The sequence below is a fragment of the Siniperca chuatsi genome, linkage group LG9 (genome assembly GCF_020085105.1).
Source record: "Siniperca chuatsi isolate FFG_IHB_CAS linkage group LG9, ASM2008510v1, whole genome shotgun sequence".
Lineage (NCBI taxonomy): Eukaryota > Metazoa > Chordata > Actinopteri > Centrarchiformes > Sinipercidae > Siniperca > Siniperca chuatsi.
This window is the reverse complement of record NC_058050.1, coordinates 17,982,719-18,003,152: the sequence shown is the minus strand read 5'-3', so window position 1 is coordinate 18,003,152 and position 20,434 is coordinate 17,982,719. Positions and strand designations below refer to the sequence as shown.

Sequence of the window (20,434 nt, the reverse complement as noted above, 5' to 3'; positions counted from 1 at the left end):
TATCCATTGCAATTGCCCAGAGCCCAAAATGATACATTCACATTTCTTGTTTTAGCTGACCAACATTACAAACCCTAAAGTTATTAAATTTACTATAGAATTAAAAAGAAAAAAGCAGCAAATCTTCACATGAACAGTTAATCCACTCATTATTTTAGCCCTATTAAATTTACCAAATGAGATTAATGTATTTGTAGTTTTTATTACCTGTTTCTGATCTCTAAATCATGAAGACTCAGATTTTATATTAGGCCAGAGTGGTTGTGTCAGTATGGATAACGATGAAGATGATGAGATGGTGAAAAGGATTAATTAAAGAGAGATGTGAGCCCGCAGACATCTTAAGGGTCAGGAAAGGGTTAGTGACATTAGGCAAACACATCCTTCTCAAATAATCCCCATCATACTGTAAAAATGATTGCTGAACAGTGTGCAGTGTCAACCAGGTTTATGTATGCGTGTCTGTCATTTAAGTCAACATGAAGTGGATAATAACTTTGTTTTTGTCAAACAATGTTCCTGATGAGAAGATACATTATTATTAGACAAGTAAAAATATGTTATGTGTGCCTGTTATGTGAAAAAGCTGTTCTCATAAAACTCCCAAATCTGTTCTCTCCTCTACTGTTCTGTGAGAGGTCGCTTCCCCATCCTGCTTGGGGGCATAACATTTTGATTGACATATCTTAGTGAGCTCAAGGTGCTGTTCTGAGGGCTTGTCTTTGTTATTATCATACATTAGCATGCAAGCAATTAATAAAAGCACAACGGTAGTACTAAAATACAACAGAAATGGTGAAGAAATCTGTTTGATTACAACAGTGTGCAATCGTTTTCTGTAGTGTCTACATAATGTTCAACTTGTACACCACCTACTTTTTGTTCCCAGAACTATGTATATATTCTGATATGTGTTTTCCATTACAGGAGCTCTTTACATGTAGTACTTACTGAGATATTCTTTGAGCACCAGTGTCTGGACCTGGGTCACCTTCCTCTCTCTCTTCAGCAGACCGTCTCCTTGGAGACAGGGCAGAGGGCAGAGGATGTTGCCTACAGCTCCTCCTGGTTAAAGAGAGAGAAGTATTGAATGGAAAAAAGAGGGAATTATTAGATCATTTGCAAACTTCAATTGTGTATTGTTTGGAGTGGAACTCGTAGAACATTTTGATATTTCTCTAGTGGGATGAGGGGCAACAGAGAGTTTATGGGGCACTCCACCGATTTTACACAAAAAGGTCAGTTTACTTCAAATATTGTAGAAAACCTGCATTAAAAACTCAGGGCATGGGGATTTAACAGGCAGGGACAGTCTAATCAAAGACGCCATTGAGTTGCATTATGAGGGTTGAAGGGTCCAGTGTTTTGGAACTTGACCCATAATAGCGACTGAAAATCAGCATTTCTCTGCATCTGCTGCTTCGATTTTGACCTATTCTCAATCTGTCCCTCATAAATCCCCAAACTTTATTGAAGTACAATACATTGCTCATCTACCCCTTTAAGTATCTAGGTGAAGACCTTTTCAACAGAAATCGCAACATTTGCTATTGTGTTAGATGTTTAATATTATGGTTGTAGGATCAACCCAAAGGCAACTGCAAAGGCAGTAAAACGGGGTAAAATTGCTATTTTGGATTCATTGCTTTAACATGGCTGACAAAAACTAAGATTGTACTACCTTCTCAACTTTTCCTCCTACAAATATTCTTATCTAAAATTCATTCTATGGATTAGTATAGTGGTTCCCAGCCTGGGGGTCGGGGCGCCTCTAAGGTGTCAAAATATAAACCTGAGGTCGCGAGATGATTATCAGGAGAGGAAAGAAAGACAAAACATAGTTCTGCTACACAAAATAATGTATTTTTTTCTGACTTTTCTCTCATCATTGCTTGGTTACCTCTTCAAGTCTCTAAAAAAAAATAATTAAACAATCAGAGAGAGAACAAAATATCACTCTTGGGTGGAATTATTCTCAACTCATACACATATGCAAATGTTACAAGGGGTCACAAGCAGACCATGTTCCATTTTAAGGCATCATAAAGTAAAGGTTTAGGTACCACTGAACAACAAGATAAACCTAAGATTGCTGCATCATTACTTTGCAGTAAACACGTGGTTGATTAATGAAAATTGTAACATCTTTGCTGGCAAAAGAGACTTGAAACTCACACAGAAACCTGTTACAGGACACAAAGGTATATTGAGTATTTCATGCTTTTGTTCAGGTGCAACACCCCTCAGGTGAGTGCTGTGCTCATGCTGTGTCATTGTAGCAGTTAGGGCACCTTTAATAGTCTTGCTCTGCATTAAAAAGTATTTCAAAAATGTCTCCTGAAGGTTGCATATAAGGTTAAAAGCAGCAGGAACTCTCAGGAGAAAACACTACAGTAGATCTCTTGAATATCATATAAAGCCCAAGAACAATGAAGGACTTTTATCAGGAAAGAAGCTTTAAGTTTAGGGAACAAAACAAACAATTGTCTGCCCTTCTAGTCACCCATAACCAGCAAAGCTTTTTGTTCCTATCATCCATCCAGTTCAACCACCATCTATCTATACCTTCACTCCATTCCTCCTCATCACCTTCTTTCTCTCTCTGCCAATCCATCTGTCCCTTCAATACCCTTTCTCACTCCTTTGATCTTTAATTGATTGTTCTTAATATTTTAGTGACAAAGATCAGGAAATCCTTGACAGCACAGTCACAATGGCCAGTGCTGTGAGAGAGGAGGGAGGAGAAATGGTGAAGGAGGAGGAAGAGGTGGTAAAAGAGAGACATGTAGCCCAAATAAAGAAAATCTCTGGAGACAGGATGGCCAATAGTCTTGTAGACTATCAGTTTTTGTAATACAGGCTAGCCTGATGAAAAATGACAACCCCTCAACTTCTGTCAATGAAGCCAGAAGGGCTTCTTCTCCAATCAAGCTGAGGAGCAGCTTTAAGAGACACTACGCACTTTATGGGCTTTTCTTTACAATATAGCAGAACACAAATTACTGCTAGATGTTCCCAAACCTCCAAAATGTTGATAAAATACAAGAGTGCTCTTTAAATTTGATTACAGTACAACAGAGGTTTTCAAACTGTGAGGCAACTCCCAAGAGGGGTGCGGTAGGAGAGACATCAAAGATACTGTGTGAGGTGGAAGGCTCAGGTGCATGTTGGAGTTCTAAAAACAAAGTTAGTTATTGTAGTTTGGACCGCTGATTTGACCCGCTCACCAACACAGTCAGCAGTTGGAGCTGCAGTAGTGGCTGTGACACATAGCTCATGGAGACAATTAAGACTTACTTAAAAACCCTTCAGCATCAAAATTAGTACTCCTTCTTTGAGTCATAACTCAGGCAAATCAACACACATAGACATGATTTACATATTTTTAGATTCAGTGTGAATAAATAAGTGTGCATATATCAGTTAAATATGGTAGAAAAAAGACGCTCCTTATAACAGAACTTACCTGGAGTTTTCTCCAGTATCAAAGTAATTCATTGATAGTTGTCTGTACGTCCATGGGTACATTGCAAACAGCAACTACAAATAGCTAATTCGGCATACTTTTGGTGCCACGTTGCCAAAATGTAAAGAAATATATGTTGTAGCCCACAGATAACTCATGGTAACATTGGATTTCCTTTTAACATCCCCCAAGGCATTATGGGAACAATAGTTCCAAAACTTGGAACTAGAGAGCATGATTATCTGCCAAAGAAGAAAGACAAAGAATAATAACAGGAGTGACAAAATCCATTAATATAATTTTTCAGGTCGCACTATCAACATTTTTTGACATTACTAAGGCAGGATGGGGAAGGATGGGGGGCCCACAGTGTCAGACTGTGAAAACTCCTACAGTACAACATCTGGAAAAAAATTTGATCAAGTTAGATAAAAGGTTTTTATCTCTTTCTCAATCTCTCAAACAGACTATCAGGTTGAGAGGCTGCGATTCAAGGGTTTAGCAAATTAAATTGACATTCACACACAGAAATACACACACGCTACTCTACAAACATGACAACATAATATACCTGATGATGACAGAGACTTCTCTCTCAGTAACCCGGAGACAGTTGCCATGGCAGCCGCTCCATTGATTTGACTGTCTGAGTGCAACATCTTCACCCTGCAGGCGCCACAACCAATATCATCTGAGCCCTGGACCAACAGGAAGTAGTGAGCGCTCTCACCTTTCACCTCTACGTCAGGCACTACAAGGTACAGACAGAAGGAGAGAGATAACATCTAGAGTTAATCCTCAACGGAAGAGGAATTTCACTTTTTCATATTTTACAAACTTGTTTTATTATAATATCTGCTACACTCTCAGTATGTTTTTTCATCCCATTTTTTCCTAGGCTTTGCTGCTGCAACGAAGAATTAATTTCACTTTTTATATTACGCTAATTTCATCCATACATTTCTACTTATCACATGTCATAATTATATCTTAATATACCATATATTGCTGCCAAACAGTCATCCATTTAAAAAGGGCTTGAAAAAAAACAACAACAAAAAAAAAAAAAAAAAAAAAAAAACAGTCTTACCAGGTAAGGACTTTGGTCTCCTGGCTATAGACTCTCTCCAGCGCTGAGAGCTGAGTTGGCTGGCTGCGGGCTGGGCGATGGGGGTGATTATACAGGACAGGCTGAACAATGCTCCAACCTGGAGATAGAAACACAGTAGATAAAAATAAACATACACACATAGACATAGAAGATGAATCGTATACGCATCTTCTCCTATATACATTTGACTGGGGACTAAAGTAAACAGATTTCCTTCACAAGCAGAAATCTAAGTTCAATTGCAATGAATTTACATAATTGGAAATTACATAATTCTATGGCAGATGTTTTCCAATATTTGTAAGTATAAGAGCAAAGCTTAGGGGTCAATACCTTTCCACGCAGGGACCTCAGCTGGTCCAACAGAAGTTTAGCTTTCATCGACTTCCTAGACAGGCTTCTGTTTGTTGGTGGTGAAGGAACAATACAATATTGAGGAGTAGGTGTTACTATCCACCTTTTGAGACAGGAACATTTCTAGGGGGCTGCAGTAAAAACAGTAGAAGCAGTCTAGCTGTTTCAAGTGGGTCCATTTCAATGTGGATGGAGATATGAGGATACAGTTCAAACTGGGTTCTGGACATCAGAAAGCTGGGCAGGTCTGACAGATTAACCAGCTGAACCAAATCTAAAACTGGTGCGTAGTAATGGAAGACCTGCAAACACAGAACAGAACAGACAGACGGTGGTGGAGGAGACAAAGAAAAAAAGAATGAAAGACAGAATGAAATAAGGAAGGAAACAAACATACACAGAGAAGAGGGTGAAGAAAAAACAACAGGGTTATTACACAGAACAGCATCTAAAAAGAAAAACATCACAGTGGCTTGTGAGGCAACAGCTTCAGGAGTTGGAAGACCAAGATACAACTGAAGTGTCCTTGAGCAAGATACTGAACCCTAACCAGTTCAGAGGTGATGTTATATGTCAGCAAAATAATATTTTGGTAAATCCAGATGTGTCCAAGTGTGTGTGAGGAAAGGAAGAGGAGGGTTTGAGGGAGAGAGAAAAAGATTTAGACATAGAGACAGAGCACAGCCACCCACTCTTTGACTACATAATTACCTAAACACTAGGGCTACAGTACAACTAACACTTATTTTCATTATCAATGAATCTGTCAATTACTGTTTTCGTTGATAAAATGTCAGAAAAACACACATCACAACAGCTAAAGGTGAGGTCTTCAAATATCAATTTTTTCCAAACAACAGCACAAAACACAAAGATAATTCATTTACAATTATATTAAACAAGGTGGAGAAAAGAAAGAAAAGCAGCAAACCTTCATACTGGAGAAGCTAGAACCAGAAAATGTTTGGCAGATTTTTTTTCCAATAAATGACTTAATCGATTATCAAAATTATTGATTACCTTTCTGTTGACAAACTTATTGATTAATTGACTACTCCTTTCAGCATCATTAAACAAATTAACACAGACCACCTAAACACACAGAATATCTTCTGTTTTCTGTCAGGAACCCATCAGGTACTCAACACACTGTATTTCACATTTTTTAAAAGTCTACATTTCAACAGTCTGCAGTTGTCCCACTTATCTAATGAGCTCATTATGTTATGAGGAAATCAATAATATATAAATCATTTATCACATGGAAAAACAGGTTGTTTGCATATATAGAAAATTACAAGAATACCAAGGAATGCCTGAGATCTCAATCTCATAATTTATTGATCTGGAACGAAGAATGAAGTGCTGACCTATTTCTAATAGACTCCTATAGATTAAGAGTAGATGGAGATTTTAACGAACCAGGGTTGAATTCCCAGTTTCGCTGGCAAGTTGGGAAAGTTTATTACTCCCTTGTCCAAATGACTGAAGAGACTGACTAATGCAGTGAGTGCAGCTTAAGAGATGATACAAACAGATCATTAAGACCTACAATATTAAATTGTCCTCATTACTTGAAATTGTCCTTTGTAATGGTTTAAAAATGCATATGCCTGTGGTTGAAATGTTTTTATATGTTTAAACATGGCTCTGTGTGATTCAACATGTAATTACATACATGTCAGCCATCAAGTCATTAGAATCACATATTCTGTGTTTATTTGTGAAAGGCAGAGGTGAGGGTAACACATAATGGTGTTCGGTGTAGTCTCAACAGATTAGTCATCAACAAGTAGTTGTTGCAATGTTGGTAACAAAAACACTAAGGAAGCTTCTAGCAGTGACAGATTGATGTATGACTTTTACTGAAGGTTTAAGTGCTTAGGAGTGGGGGAAGTGTTTGAGTGCAGATTTTGTGGCCAGAAAACTGTTTAAATCCCAAAATAAAGTGCAACGTGAAGCTGTTTCCCTCCCTTGACAAACAGGGTTGAGGTGCTTTTAAAAAGGACACTCCAAGAGACTAAATGTCAACATTTGAATACTGTAGGGCAGCTGGATCTGTGTAGGGGAACATTCACAATTAATAAAAAGTTTCTCATATACAGCTCCCTGGAAAACAAAGTCAGAAGAATAACAAAGGTGACATGATTCAGAGGAATTTCATATGCTTTGAAAATGTGTATTACCTTTTTAGCAACATTTCCTTTGCTGTCCATTTTCCCTTTCACTTTTTCACTTGCACACAATTTTCAGCCTTGTAACTGTTAGTATCACTGTAGAATAAATACCTGTATCTCTAATACAGGAATATCTATTCTTTCAACATCTCTGGTTGTATTAGGCCACTGTGGGCAGTGCTGAAAATCAATGAGCTGGACTGTGTTACGGCAACATTGACTTACAGGCTTTTTGCATCAAGATGATGAAGAACCTTGATTTGACAAATATTTCATCCACTATATTAGCTATAAACATAGATTCTCATCTCAATATTTTGTCTATAAACAATGTCTTTATTGAATTCCCCAAAAATGTACTATATCATGATATAGTATATCGATATCGCAACATAAAATTGAATATACTGTGATTTAACATTTTATCCACATAATACACAAAGATATTACAAGTATGAAATATAAGCATACCTATGCTACATACTTGCCTGCAGGTTATTCCAAATGTACAGTAGATTTCATAAATCTCACAATGAACACACACTTCGGGGTTGGTACTCACACAGCACAGTGTGGCCTCCCTGCCCGCTGAGAGAGAGTGAGTATGTATGTGTGTGTGTGTGTGTGTGTGTGTGTGTGTGTGTGTGTGTGTGTGTGTGTGTGTGTGCGCGCATGTTAGGCTGCTTCACAGTCAGGAGTAACTGTTGTGATAATTACTAATAGTTTGTCTGAGCATAGTTTAGATTGTGTATGTGTGTGTGAGTGCAAGTCATTTTACAGTCAGTTATCCCAGCAGAGTTTTTTTTTTTTTTTTAATTGTTTGCCAAGACAATCACCGCCATCTGCTTCTCTGAACAGGGATCTGATGAGATCACTCACCCACACACACACAAACACACACCATCTCACTCTCCATAGACGTGTAAATGAGTAGCATGCACAAACACAGACACAAACATACCTTAAACATTGGAGCTCTGCTGTGTTAACTGGATAATAAATACACACAACAACACAAACACATACTATCTGTTGCCAGACACAAACTTACAAGAGCAGACAATGGTTAAGATAAACAAAACACACATATTAAACATTATAAAACTTACAACAGCTACTCTGTATCACTACTTTCACCTGAAGAGCTAATGATTCTTTTCAGTATTCCTTTAATGTGTACAACGGACATCTTTGTGTGTGTGTGTGTGTGTGTGTGTGTGTGTGTGCATGTGATATAGACCCTATATCAAGCCATAACTTCTTGGGCACAACACCAGTGTGTTTTTATTGTAATGGTTATTTATCTACATAAGAAAACTCATTGCAGAACTATACTGTACCAACTGTTATAAAGACCTTGTCTTACACAGAGTACACTCTCTATACAAATACAAAGCTTTTACTGCACACAACCACCACCAACACAGAAACATACAATCAGAGTGTATCTTCTCTATATAAAAGTACACACACGATTTGAACTACTGTTATTCATCTCTGAGCTGGTGGGTGTTAGCAAAATGAAACGTGGGTAAGCATTTAATTATCACCAAGACTAACATTCAGCAATTTAAAAAAGAAGTAAAACTATTTTAATGCATTTTCTTGAAAAACATCCCTCATTGTTATCTAACTGTATGTTACAGAATTTACAATATTTAAAGCTGAAACAATTAGTTGACTAACTGATTAGACGAATTAGAAAATTAATCTGCAACTATTTTGATAGATTTTTCAAGCAACAAGACCATGCTAGCGATATTTCAGTCTGGAGCAAAATGGTGGACCAACCGACCACCATTGCCATCCTTAGAGCCATGCCACTAATGGGGCTAAAAATGTGAGAAGTTCCCTACTTCCAGCTTCTCCAATGTGAGGATTTGCTTTGTTTCGTATGATTGTAAACTGAATATCTTTGGTTTTGGACTGTTGGTCAGTCAAAACAAGGCATGCAAAGACGTCAACATGGACTCTGGGAAACTCTTTTTCACTATTTTCTGACATTTTATAGACCAAATGGTTAATTGATAAATCAAGAAAACAATCGGCAGAATGATTGATCATGAAATTAATTGTTAAAGTGGTTGCAGGGCTAATATTATTGAAGATTAAGACGTCTGTTTGAAAAAGTATAACTGCGTGGTCTGTATTAGGACTAACTATATTTTAAGCACCACAGTCACTTGTAGCATGGACATTAACTGAGGCTACACATTGTGTGGATGTAGAGATCACAGCTCACTCTAGTCTCTAAGTACCAGCCAGTTATTCCTATATCAGAATCAGAATCAGCTTTATTGCCAAGTAGGTTTACACATATGAGGAATTTGCTTTGGTATTTTGGTGCCTGACAATAAACATAGAAGAAATATAAAGTATAAAGAAACATAAAGCAAGTACTGCAGGTCAAGAATCGTAGCTATAAAATTGACAATAAGATATTAAAGAATATTAAAACAAAAATATTATTAAGACTAGGTGCACCTCAAGACAAATAACTCTGCCACTCCATTAAAAATGTGCAATACAAAATCTGACAAAAAAGGAAAACCTGATAATTGAATAGTGAAAGATGCAACTTGGCAAAAAAGTTAATGCCAAATGAAGGCAAGGTTTGCCCTAAATAGTATGTAAACTCTGGTGAAAGATGGATGGATAAAAGATCTAGGAAAAATCTAGGAAGTAACATTTGACTTCAACCTACAGATTTCTCTCAGTTAAACCCTTGGGCAATGGCCTTCCATGATGAAATGATACATTTATATTCAAATACGGTTTTCTGGCTTTGAGGTCATCAGAGGTACAAGAGGTCGGCACTCATTTGGCAGATAAAATACATTTGATTTATCTGACTGATGGTCCTCCTGTCACAGGTTCCTCAATGTGATTACAGGGCAACCAGGAAGTGACCCTTTTGAACTCGTCTCCTAGCCACCAGAAATCATTAGGAGATGGGACTGTGTGTGCAGCTCATTCAACTCTTTAGCTAGAAGGTAAGATGTGGGTTGAACTGGGGTTAAAGGAACAGTTCTCCCCTAAATGAAAATTTAGTTAGTATGTACTCAACATTCTGTCAATCAAAACCTCCCCTTAAGTTTATAGGAACATGGACACACATCTTCTTTCAAGCTGCAGGAACGAACAACCCCAAACACATTTCATTTCTCTAAACAAGGTGTCCTCACTGACAACATTTGGATCAAGTGCAGGGCCTACAGCACTCTGGCAGAAGATTCTGCTTGCTACTGTGGGGCAACTGCTGGCACGTTGGAGAACAAATCTTTGTCAGATAGGAAAAAACAAGAAATAATGAGGCAAACAAGTGGACTTTTGAAACAACAATGTAATTGTCAGGCAATAAAGCCCATACATTTAGCTGTCCGAGGTGTTTGGAAACGTTAAATGAGATGCAGCTATGACATAGCCTGATGCCAGTTCAGTGATTCTAAGGTCTAACAAACATGTTGAATGCTTTTCCTTCCTCATAAAACATTTGCAAAGCCGATTTTTTAAATATTTAAAATTGTGCTTTGTCTACATATATGTTTACTTCCCAGCAGTCTTATTCTTCTCTATCTTTGTTGGCACATTCCTGAGTTTCTTTGCGTGTTTCAGCCACCAACTGTTGATCAGCGGAATAGCGTGAAACTAGTGGCAGGATGTGAATTGCACTGCCTATGTGCACTGACATGCACGATACAAACAAAACAGAGGGACTAACTTGTGGAAACGTTGCTCCATAGTGGTCAAAGATGTGAGAGGTAGTGAAGAGCTCAGGACTTACCTCAGACTGTAGTTTGTGATCTGTAGTGGTGTAGGGAGCTTGCAACAGACTGGACCCTGATATGTGATGCACTGAAGAGCGCAGAGAAAAGCCTTCGAAACGGAGCTCCGACACATACTGAGGCAAAACACACACAGGAAAGAAAAGGTCACATAGCAGCAAATGATTTAATTCTTCTGATAAAATTACACACAATCTATCGCAGTCAGTACAACTGTAGCTGGAAATTAGCTGTTGCACAACACAGAACAGAGATATATAAATTATGTAAAGTATATCATACAGCTATCAAGTGTTTGTTCTCAAATTAACTCACAAAAATCATGGTATGCTTTGTCACATGGCTGTATAGTTAATGGTACATGTGCACACACACATATTAGTTGTTGTGCTATGTATTACATGGCTGTAAAGTGGTGGTGGTTGTTCTCAGACAGGCTTTTATTCCTTTGTGAATTCTCCTTTGTTCCACCGCTCTCCAGCTGTGAAGCTTTTACTGACTGACTGCCGGAGCCCACTCACTTCTGAAGGCAGCGACTTAGAAAAGGTCACTTTAGTGAAGGAGAAGCTGCATGCTTGCCTCAGCATACTCAGAGCTCAGTAGACAGAGCAGAGATGACAGGAGAAAACTTTTTCCAAGCATGCAATTGCGTCACCAGTTCACTAAGATGAAAATTCAACTGTTCAGATTATAGTGTGACCGATTTTTGAGGCCAGAACCAAGAGTTTTGAACATCTAATTACGATATATCGGCCTATTTTTGTTTTATTAAAGTTCCCCTCCAGACATGTTTTAAAGTATGTAAAAATACTATTTTGTTAAACATGGTTTTCCCACAATTGTTTTTGTTTTAACTCTGAAATGGGGCTGAAAGCACATCTACTCTTTCTCCCTCATTGAGTAATTCTGGATCTCTGAATGCCCCGCCCACCACGCTGCGTGTTAGTAAGACCCAGACGAGAAGTCTATTGTGCACCGAAACAGCGACTAGTAGACATATCAGAATGGTGTAGTTAGCATCTTTTATTTGTTTATGTTGTTGTTTGTTAGCTTGTTAGCTTGTTAGCTTGTTAGCTTGCAACTGGCAGTGGCTGACACACCGTTAGTGGTTGTGAAACATACAATAATATCTGCTACGATGTTTCAGTGTGTTCACATTATGTTATTACGTAACATTAGTAGATGAAACCCTTTGAAAACCTTTTGGGTTACGTTAAAGATGCATGTCATCCCCCCTCTCTCTCTCCCGCCTTTCTTGTCTCTCTCTCTCTACAGCTGTCACTATCAAATAAAAGGCAAAAAAAAAAATCTTAAAAAATAAATAAGTGCTAGACTTTGACGCAACAGCGACAACACACCCTCATTTAACATTTTTTCTTTGCAAAAAAACATTATTTAACATAAAAATGTCATTTTTGAGCCATTTCAAGATACCTTAGTTGTATATTTTCAGATACAAAGTTGATCAACGTTTAAAATTATCACAAAATAGCAACTGAAAATCTCAGCCAGATTAAAAAACCCCAACAGTATGAGACATAAAGGGAAACTCCACAGCGAAACAGATTGCTGACTCTCCCCAGAGAAACGTGGAAGAATAGCACAAAATCATCCAATTCTGTCTAGAGACTGAAAACCACTACACCTGCCAAAGTTTCCACTTAATGAGAAAGAAGTACAAGTGGGCGTGAAATAATCTCCAGAGTAGCAACAAAAAATGCTGTCAACTCACCTCAGCCGATTCACTTTGACACTACAAGGCACTGTATGAAGCTACTTGCAGGAAAGCAGGAAATAAAGAACACTACACGGCCAAAAGTGTGTGGACACCCGAACATTACAACAATATCTTACTGTTTAACATCTCATTCCGAAACAATGGGCATTAATTATACTGCCACAAGATGTTGGAGTCTGGTTGCAGGGACTTATTCCCATTCAGCCACAAGAGCATTTCTGTGGCATTTCACTTCATCCCAAAAGGTGCGTGATGGGGTTGAGGTCAGGTTCATAAAGAAATTGGAAGAGCACATTTAATTTTACATGCTTATCTAAATAAACGAGTTTCAGTTTCACACTTCTCTCCTTCTGTCCATCTCTCTCTCTTGCTTGCATCATGACAGATGTAACGCCACAAAAACACTGAACTAGCAAAGGGATCAGCTTACTTCTGAAGTAGAATTAAATGAATGAACCTATTTTTTAACTTAATTCATCTATTTTTTTTTTTTACTTTGACAACTTATCTTGACTGAATGTACTTGTTTGTTAAAGTCCCTCTCCAGCATCACTGTGCAGAATGATGTATGTAAAGAGTTTGTTTTCACATTCATCAGCTTAAATCTGAAGCGTGATGTGGAAACTTGAAGCCTACATACACTGAGAATGCACTTTTCAGAGAAGACATCTTGTGTCTGAAAACATGTCTGGAGAGGATATTTTAAAGTAGTCTCAGTCTGGTCTGACCCTCACGCCCACCCACTCCACCAGTGGCGAGACCACTCTTTACCAGCTTGGTGTTCCCCAAATCCAAAAAGTTTGAGAACCCCTGGCATAAATATCTTTTTATGTTGTAGCATGATGATTTCCCTTAATTGGAAGTAAGGAGTCCAGCCCAAACCAGATCAAACATGCAGTTGTTCGCATGGTTTTGGCCATATGGTGTGGTATAAAAACTAAATCTATATATATATATATATATCACTTTATAGGGACTTCCTTTACCCTTTTAAGAGAATAAGAAGATAATGAGGATGAGTACTGTTGTTAAAGCCATTATTTTCATCACATTTAAAATTTTTAAGACAGTAAAAACCAGCACTGTACTGTACCTGTACTGTACCTGTACAGTACCTGGGAGTACACATGGACAATAAACTGGACTGGGCTAAGAACACTCAAGCTGTTTACAGGAAGGGCCAGAGCTGCCTCTATTTTCTGAGGAGGATGAGGTCCTTCAACATCTGCTGGACAATGCTGAGGATGTTTTATGAGTCTGTGGTAGCCAGTGCTATCCTGTATGCTGTTGCATGCTGGGGCAGCAGGTTAAGGGTAGCGGACGCTAACAGACTCAACAAACTGATCCGTAAGGCCATCCTCCAGAGAGGAGGATGCTGGCCAAACTACATGCCATCTTGGACAATGTCTCCCACCCGCTCCATGACGTGCTGGTCAAACAAAGGCGTACCTTCAGCGAAAGACTCATCCCCCTAAAAAGCACCACAGAGCGCCGCAGGAAGTCATTCCTGCCTCAAACTCTTTAACTCCTCCCTCTAAGTGTCAGTCTATATGACCCTAAGTCATTAAACTGGACATCGATCATTACATCTATGCAGTACTTGACATAATTGTGCAATATTTCCTGTGTTAATACTCCTGGGCAACATACTTAAATTGCCTATTTATTGATATTGATATTTATTCATACCTCTATTACTGCTGTGCAATATCCTCTGTCTCATTATAAATAAGCTACACTTAACTTGGCAGTTCATGCACTAGTACTTTATACCATATTATTATCATCAACCGGTAAACCCACTTTGTACTTCACACTTATTTTATTTTATACTTATACCCACTTGGTACTTAATTTATTTTCTGACCTGTATTACAGTGTATTATATTTTTTGCTTAGTACTTCTATTCCTGTGTGCACTGACGTGATAGTAAGCTGCCGTAACAAAATAGTTTCCCCTCAGGGATCAATAAAGTACTTCTGATTCTGATTCTGATACCTGCATATCAATAACATCACCATTGTCCTTTAATACAGACAGAAACTGCCCAGAGGCCTTCTCTAACACTTGTCCTTTGCATAAGACCGGACCAATAATCAATTGCAGCTGACTCCTCAGGGAGCGAGGTCGAGTCGGAGCGGGACCAGGCCGGGCCAGGCTGGTTCGGCTCTGCCAGTAAGGCAGAGCTATTTCCCATGACCCCTCAGTGACCTCCAGTAATACCTCTAGATTCATTCAGCAGCAGAGAAAGACTTATCCCGCACTGAGTCAAAAAATCACTCAATTTAAAAGAAAATATGTGAAAATGTCCCCTATGGCCTTGTGTGCAGTGCATGAGTAACTTCATATGAAGATAAAGGAAACAAACACTGAGGCATGAATCAGGTCTCCGAACCATGATTAGCCCCAGTACAGAAGGTACGCTGTTTTCTCTGCCATCTTTCACTGAATCCAGTTAGCTGTGTGCTCCAGCCTACAGAGAACACTGCTCATAATAAAACGCCCTGGGCAAGCAAGCAGGTAAGTTCAAAAGCACACAGCTTTTTCTCATGCCCTCTACAGTACTTGTCCAGAATACACACATGCAAAACACACACAGACAGACACACAGAGTTGATAAGACAAAAGAAGTTCTTTCTCTCAACAGCTAGTTCCTCACATACACATTTCCTTCATTGCTGATTTTAAATGATCAATCACACCTACAGTACCGCAACAATGTATAAAGATTCATTCAAGTATATACAAAGACTTGCATATAAATCTTTACTTTCTTCTCTTTGGCAAAACAGCTGTCACACACACACGTTTTTCTAAATGTCTTATCCTTCTTGTTAATGACAGGTTTAACAGCTTTATCATACTGCTGGAGCATGCACATATTGTACACACAGACACACAACCTTCTTCAAAAAATCCTTATTCTTCCTCTCTCTAATAAGCCAGCCTCTTTGCCCCCAGAGTCCTTTGTCACCAACACCCTCTCTTCTGTATTTGTAACCATTACATTGTGTTTTCAACAAAAACTAATACTGCTGGGTTGCTCTAGTGCTGTACATTATATAGGTTCAAGTGAGTTAATGTTTTCTCCACCTCCACCTCTCTACACTCAGTAAAGAAGACAAAAGTGAAATTAAAAAAAACTGTATCCTGAATGTTTTTTTCCCTACTCACTCCCAGTTTCTGAGGTCCTTACCTTCTTCTCTCTGATAACCAGGCCGCCCCTCCATAGTTCTCTATGGTCAATATAGTTGTCTAGGTCAGCAGGATCCACCAGACCGGCACTCAGGTAGGACGCTACTTTCTGCCATCTGTGGAAGAAAAAAAAAAACCATCAGTCAATGACCAGCAGAGGGGAACTTCGGTAACTTATATTCTTGATTCCTGTAAATTGGGAATAAAAGTCCTGATTCATATTAAATCTCCTATTTTGGCAAGTACAGAAGCAAAATATTGCTAAGGATTTAATGCAGCTATTTGCCATTAAGTAAAATGAGAACTTCTGTACAAATGTTGCTCAGATTGTTTATCCATTACTCTAAATTGACACCTGCTCATATTTACTCTTTTAACTCCCTCTAGTGGTGACCTGGGAGCATTACACATAAATTCTGCAAATTCACACAATACTGCTGCATTTCCTGCATTTTGAGCCATCTTTGCAATTTCTCACCAGCCTTTCATGTTTGGCATACCACAAAGAACTAATAGTTGTGCGAGTGTGTATTGGATTGGCAAATGTAGACTTTGACTCCAAACCCAGTGAATGTACAGGTATCCTGTTAATACACTGACTTTAGGAAGGTTCTTGTGTTAGTTTCAAAGTGTATTCATCATTTGCTTTGTGCAACTCAAGAAATATAATGCATGTGTTTTTTTGTCTCCTCACCCAGTTGTGTGCTGTGTGACTACAGTGATCTTAGCAGCATGCCAGCAGGACATATGTTTGACTGCTCCCAGCAGAGGCAGCAGGTCTTTAATAGGAGGGGACTGCTCTGCAGAGCCCAACACCAGCACGTCCAACAAGGCTTTACCTGAGGTGGAAAATGGGACAAACCATAGAGGCATATATACATACATGTCTCTATAGGATTTCATGAGGGGTCAATAAACTAAGCTGGTTGCTCCACTGACATGTTTTTAACAAGTAGGTAGAACTGCCTGTTTGCAATTCTAAATACTTAGATCTGTGGAAGAAAAGTTTGAAAAAAGTAGTGATTCCAGCTCCTCGGGGCAGCTAACGATGGAGGGTGACTGTTCCTGAACTCCTGTGGAGGTGGTGAGCTAAGAAATGTTCTTTGAGAAAGTAAAATATCACTTCAGGAGGCAAACTTGCTAAGAAGTAGTCAGAACAGATGTATCCCATCGTCCCAGTGGTGAGCGCATATTTATGAAGTACAGTGGGCTACCTTTTCTAAGAGGATGCTGCAGTCAGATTTTCAAAACCTAATTGCTTGAAATTGGACTGGATCCTCATCACACAGCTGAGGAGTTTGTCTTCAGTACAGAGGTTTTAATTCCTTGTTACTGGAAGCTTTTGGCAAAGACAAAACTCTCACTTGAGACATTGTTTTGTGCATCGAACTAACTTCTTGCCCTGTTGCCCTATCAGTAAACTCAACGACTGTTGTTTTTGTTAAAGCAAAATGGAGGAAACTGGCGAGCTGTGCTATACAGACAATCATAACACCCGAAATTATCTGAGAAGTAGTGTGTGGAAGCGTTTGGGTTTAACACCACAGATGGAATAATTGTGACTCTGAATTCATTTGAATACATTTCATGTCAGTTCTCTTTTATTTTAACTAGATATTTTGAAAAACTGACAGCCCTACTGAGCACACAGTTATCATCATCACAAATGACAGCTACAAAATGATTAAATGACTCACAGCTGCTAAGGATGATAACTGTACATAAAGAAAGTGAGTGCTATAGATTGGTCAACAGTACCTGGAGGTGGTAGCTTGTCTGACAGTAAATGCAGTCCTTCTGAAGCCTCCTCTAACAGCCTGTTCAATAAAAGACATTCAGATCAGATCAGATCAGAAAGACTTGTAGGCCCACTGGCCAAAATGTAACATTTGGACTTTGATTCTTTGAAACACACAAATGATATTTTCTTAATAATATATTTGTACCGATTAGTTTTTTTTTTTACCTGTACATTATCAAATTATTAATTAATTAACACAGAGCAGAAAAAAACAAGCATATATCATTTATATAAAGAACAGAAAATATCATCTGTCACTCACTCTGTCATTGCTGGCTGGTCAGCCTTTTGGTCCGGGGCCTCCTGATTACTCAGAGAACTGAGACATGACTCCACAGCCGTGGGCTTCTCCTCCTCACTGTCAGTTTTCTGATGGCCTGTCCCCAGCTCTTCCCAGTCTGAGCTGCAAAACTACAAAACAGGTGATATAGATTTAAGTATAAATACAGAATTCCAGCCCTTTTCCTTTATCCATGTATCAGTAGTTTGAATGGTAAAAATCCTAATGTATGTGCTCCTCCTTACATGTCATATCCGGGTGTTAGTTGGAGTGGATTAAATAGGAAAAAATAAATGAATACTTCTATCAGCATCTTTCACGCGTTCAGCTGGTCAGCACACAAGTGGGTTAAACATTTTATTGACAAAATGTACAGCGATACCACCAAGTGGAAATCAAAACACAGACATGCAGTATATCATGGCTTAGGCAACTTCTATGATTTGTCGCTGTTCGAAGACAAAGATTCCTTTTACGTGCTGTACAGCCAACACCACAACCAGGGTGCAAAATTTACTTTTTTGTCCACCAGCCAAATGGCTAGTGAATGTTCAAATTTTACCAGCCACTAAATAGATTACAATTGTTTTTTTGGCTGGTAAGTGAAGCAAATCTACCAGCCATTTGCATATTTTACCAGCATTTGGCTGGTGGCTGGTGCTAATTAGGATTAGGATTGTATGCTATCAAAAAGGTTGTGTTGTAGAGGCACAACTTCTAAGCAATTATTTCCAAACATATAACCTAGGAAGATAAAAATCGAGCAATGAGAGGATTAATAAGGTTGGTTAAATGTATAACACTCAACTTTTCATGCCAGGAGCCATATGATGAGGACCAGGAAACAAATTAAAACTAGCCTACTTAGTGCTGACTGAACTGTGTTATGTAGTAACAGGTACTAAGAGTTGGCACAACAGCATTTTCTCATCTACGGACAAAGACATTTACTGCATCACAAATTGAAAAAAGGCAGTAGGCACATGTATAGGTACTTCTGCCCACTTCCTTGCAATGGAAACCATGTCAATGGCAAAACTGTCTTGCATCTTCCAAATGTCTCACCTGCGTTACTCTTTGGCAAGCCTGAACAGCAAAGTACCACCTCTGAACTGATGGGCTGCCACTGAGAGAACAAGCTGGGAAAACATGCAGAGGGAAAGAGGTAAGGAAAGTTGTGGAATAACAACTGCGTCTATGTGAAAGATTGTGCCCAAGTTACTGTACCTGGAAACACAGAGATCCCTCTCACTGATTCCTGAGTTGAGATGTCCACAAGTCTGTCATATATCTGCTTTACTGGCTCCAGACCTGTAAACAATGACAGCTGAACTTCACCACAACCAGACTTATGGTTGATTTAAGATTAAAACACATAAATAGCACCTCCTGAGTTAGCATGTTTAGCCCATCATCAATTTAGATACTGAAATTTAATTTTAAAAGCACTGTATGCTGCTAACATTTAATATCCTTCAAAGTCCTGTCTGCTACCAACTTTTAATGTACTGTAGAGTGGTTTTGACTGGGTAACTGAAATGTTTACAAGCCAGATGCATGTGGTTCAACTCTCTCTTGAAACAAACTTATCTGAAGAAAGGTTGACAATGTAACCTAGATATTAACTGCTCCACCAGACAAACCTCTCAAGTATAGCGTTAACCTACATTATGTGTAGATGTGGATAGCGTAAATGTATCCACACACTTTTTAAACCGCTGGCTAACTAAACCTGGCTTAGCAGCGTTGACGTTAGCAGAGTAACTGTTTCAAACGGGTAATTAAAACTTACATTCATATTCCTCCGACAGGTCATCATCAGTTTGGCTAAGGGATATAACCAACACGTACCGGTCCATGCCGTGTAAACAATAGTAATTTCACAATTAACATCGATGAACAACAATCTTTCGCGCACTGTCAAATTTCCCACCGTTTTTTTTTTTTTTTTCTTCTTCTTCTTCTGTAAGCTGTACATTGTGGCGGCAGTTAGCAACAGACCACAAAGCGCGCCACCGCCACCTACTGGACTGCGGCTGAACTACCAAATAGACCTGCTACAGCCAGAAATCCCAAGAGTCTCTGCCTCAGATCGGATGGTTAGGGGCGTAGGACTGGGGGGCAAAAGGGGTCTGAGTAAACATGTGAGGAGGGCCCACAAAGATACTAGAATTAATAGCCATGGATGCGGGGAGGGGCCCATAGAGAATGTCTATGTACAGGGTCCACAATTCTGTACCATGCCCCTGCAGATGGTGATACAAACATCAAACTCGGTGCTTCTCATTTCATTCACTCTACATCTGCATCTGCATCTGTCCCTCTTTCCCTTCCACACAACATACAGTGCATTAATATATGCTTTCTTGGCAGCAATCCCATCTTAATTTGCAATTCATAGTTAAATTAAAAACACCTAGTTTATATGAAAATCTAGTCATTCTAGATAACATCGCTGTCTAAATGTTCTTTCTGTCTTAATCATTTTTCTAAAGGAATTCTTTTAGGTCCCACCCCCCTGAGTAT

General features: G+C 38.9%; 1 protein-coding gene across 1 annotated transcript in view; it reads right to left on the bottom strand.

Moving 5' to 3' along the window:
• The window catches only part of LOC122881561 (MDM2 binding protein), a 30,686-nt gene extending 10,799 nt beyond the window's left edge, over nt 1-19,887 (bottom strand). Inside the window, exons 1-13 of the mRNA XM_044207890.1 lie at nt 19,701-19,887; nt 19,136-19,219; nt 18,974-19,047; nt 17,891-18,039; nt 17,586-17,644; nt 16,522-16,666; nt 15,829-15,943; nt 10,893-11,009; nt 5,139-5,233; nt 4,911-4,977; nt 4,557-4,674; nt 4,038-4,217; nt 952-1,065 (exon numbers count right to left, since the gene is read on the bottom strand). Of these exons, the coding sequence (XP_044063825.1) occupies nt 952-1,065; nt 4,038-4,217; nt 4,557-4,674; nt 4,911-4,977; nt 5,139-5,233; nt 10,893-11,009; nt 15,829-15,943; nt 16,522-16,666; nt 17,586-17,644; nt 17,891-18,039; nt 18,974-19,047; nt 19,136-19,219; nt 19,701-19,767 (1,384 nt within the window). The 5' untranslated portion in view covers nt 19,768-19,887. The remainder of the gene's footprint in view (nt 1-951; nt 1,066-4,037; nt 4,218-4,556; nt 4,675-4,910; nt 4,978-5,138; nt 5,234-10,892; nt 11,010-15,828; nt 15,944-16,521; nt 16,667-17,585; nt 17,645-17,890; nt 18,040-18,973; nt 19,048-19,135; nt 19,220-19,700) is intronic.
• Between the last annotated feature and the right edge of the window lie 547 nt (nt 19,888-20,434).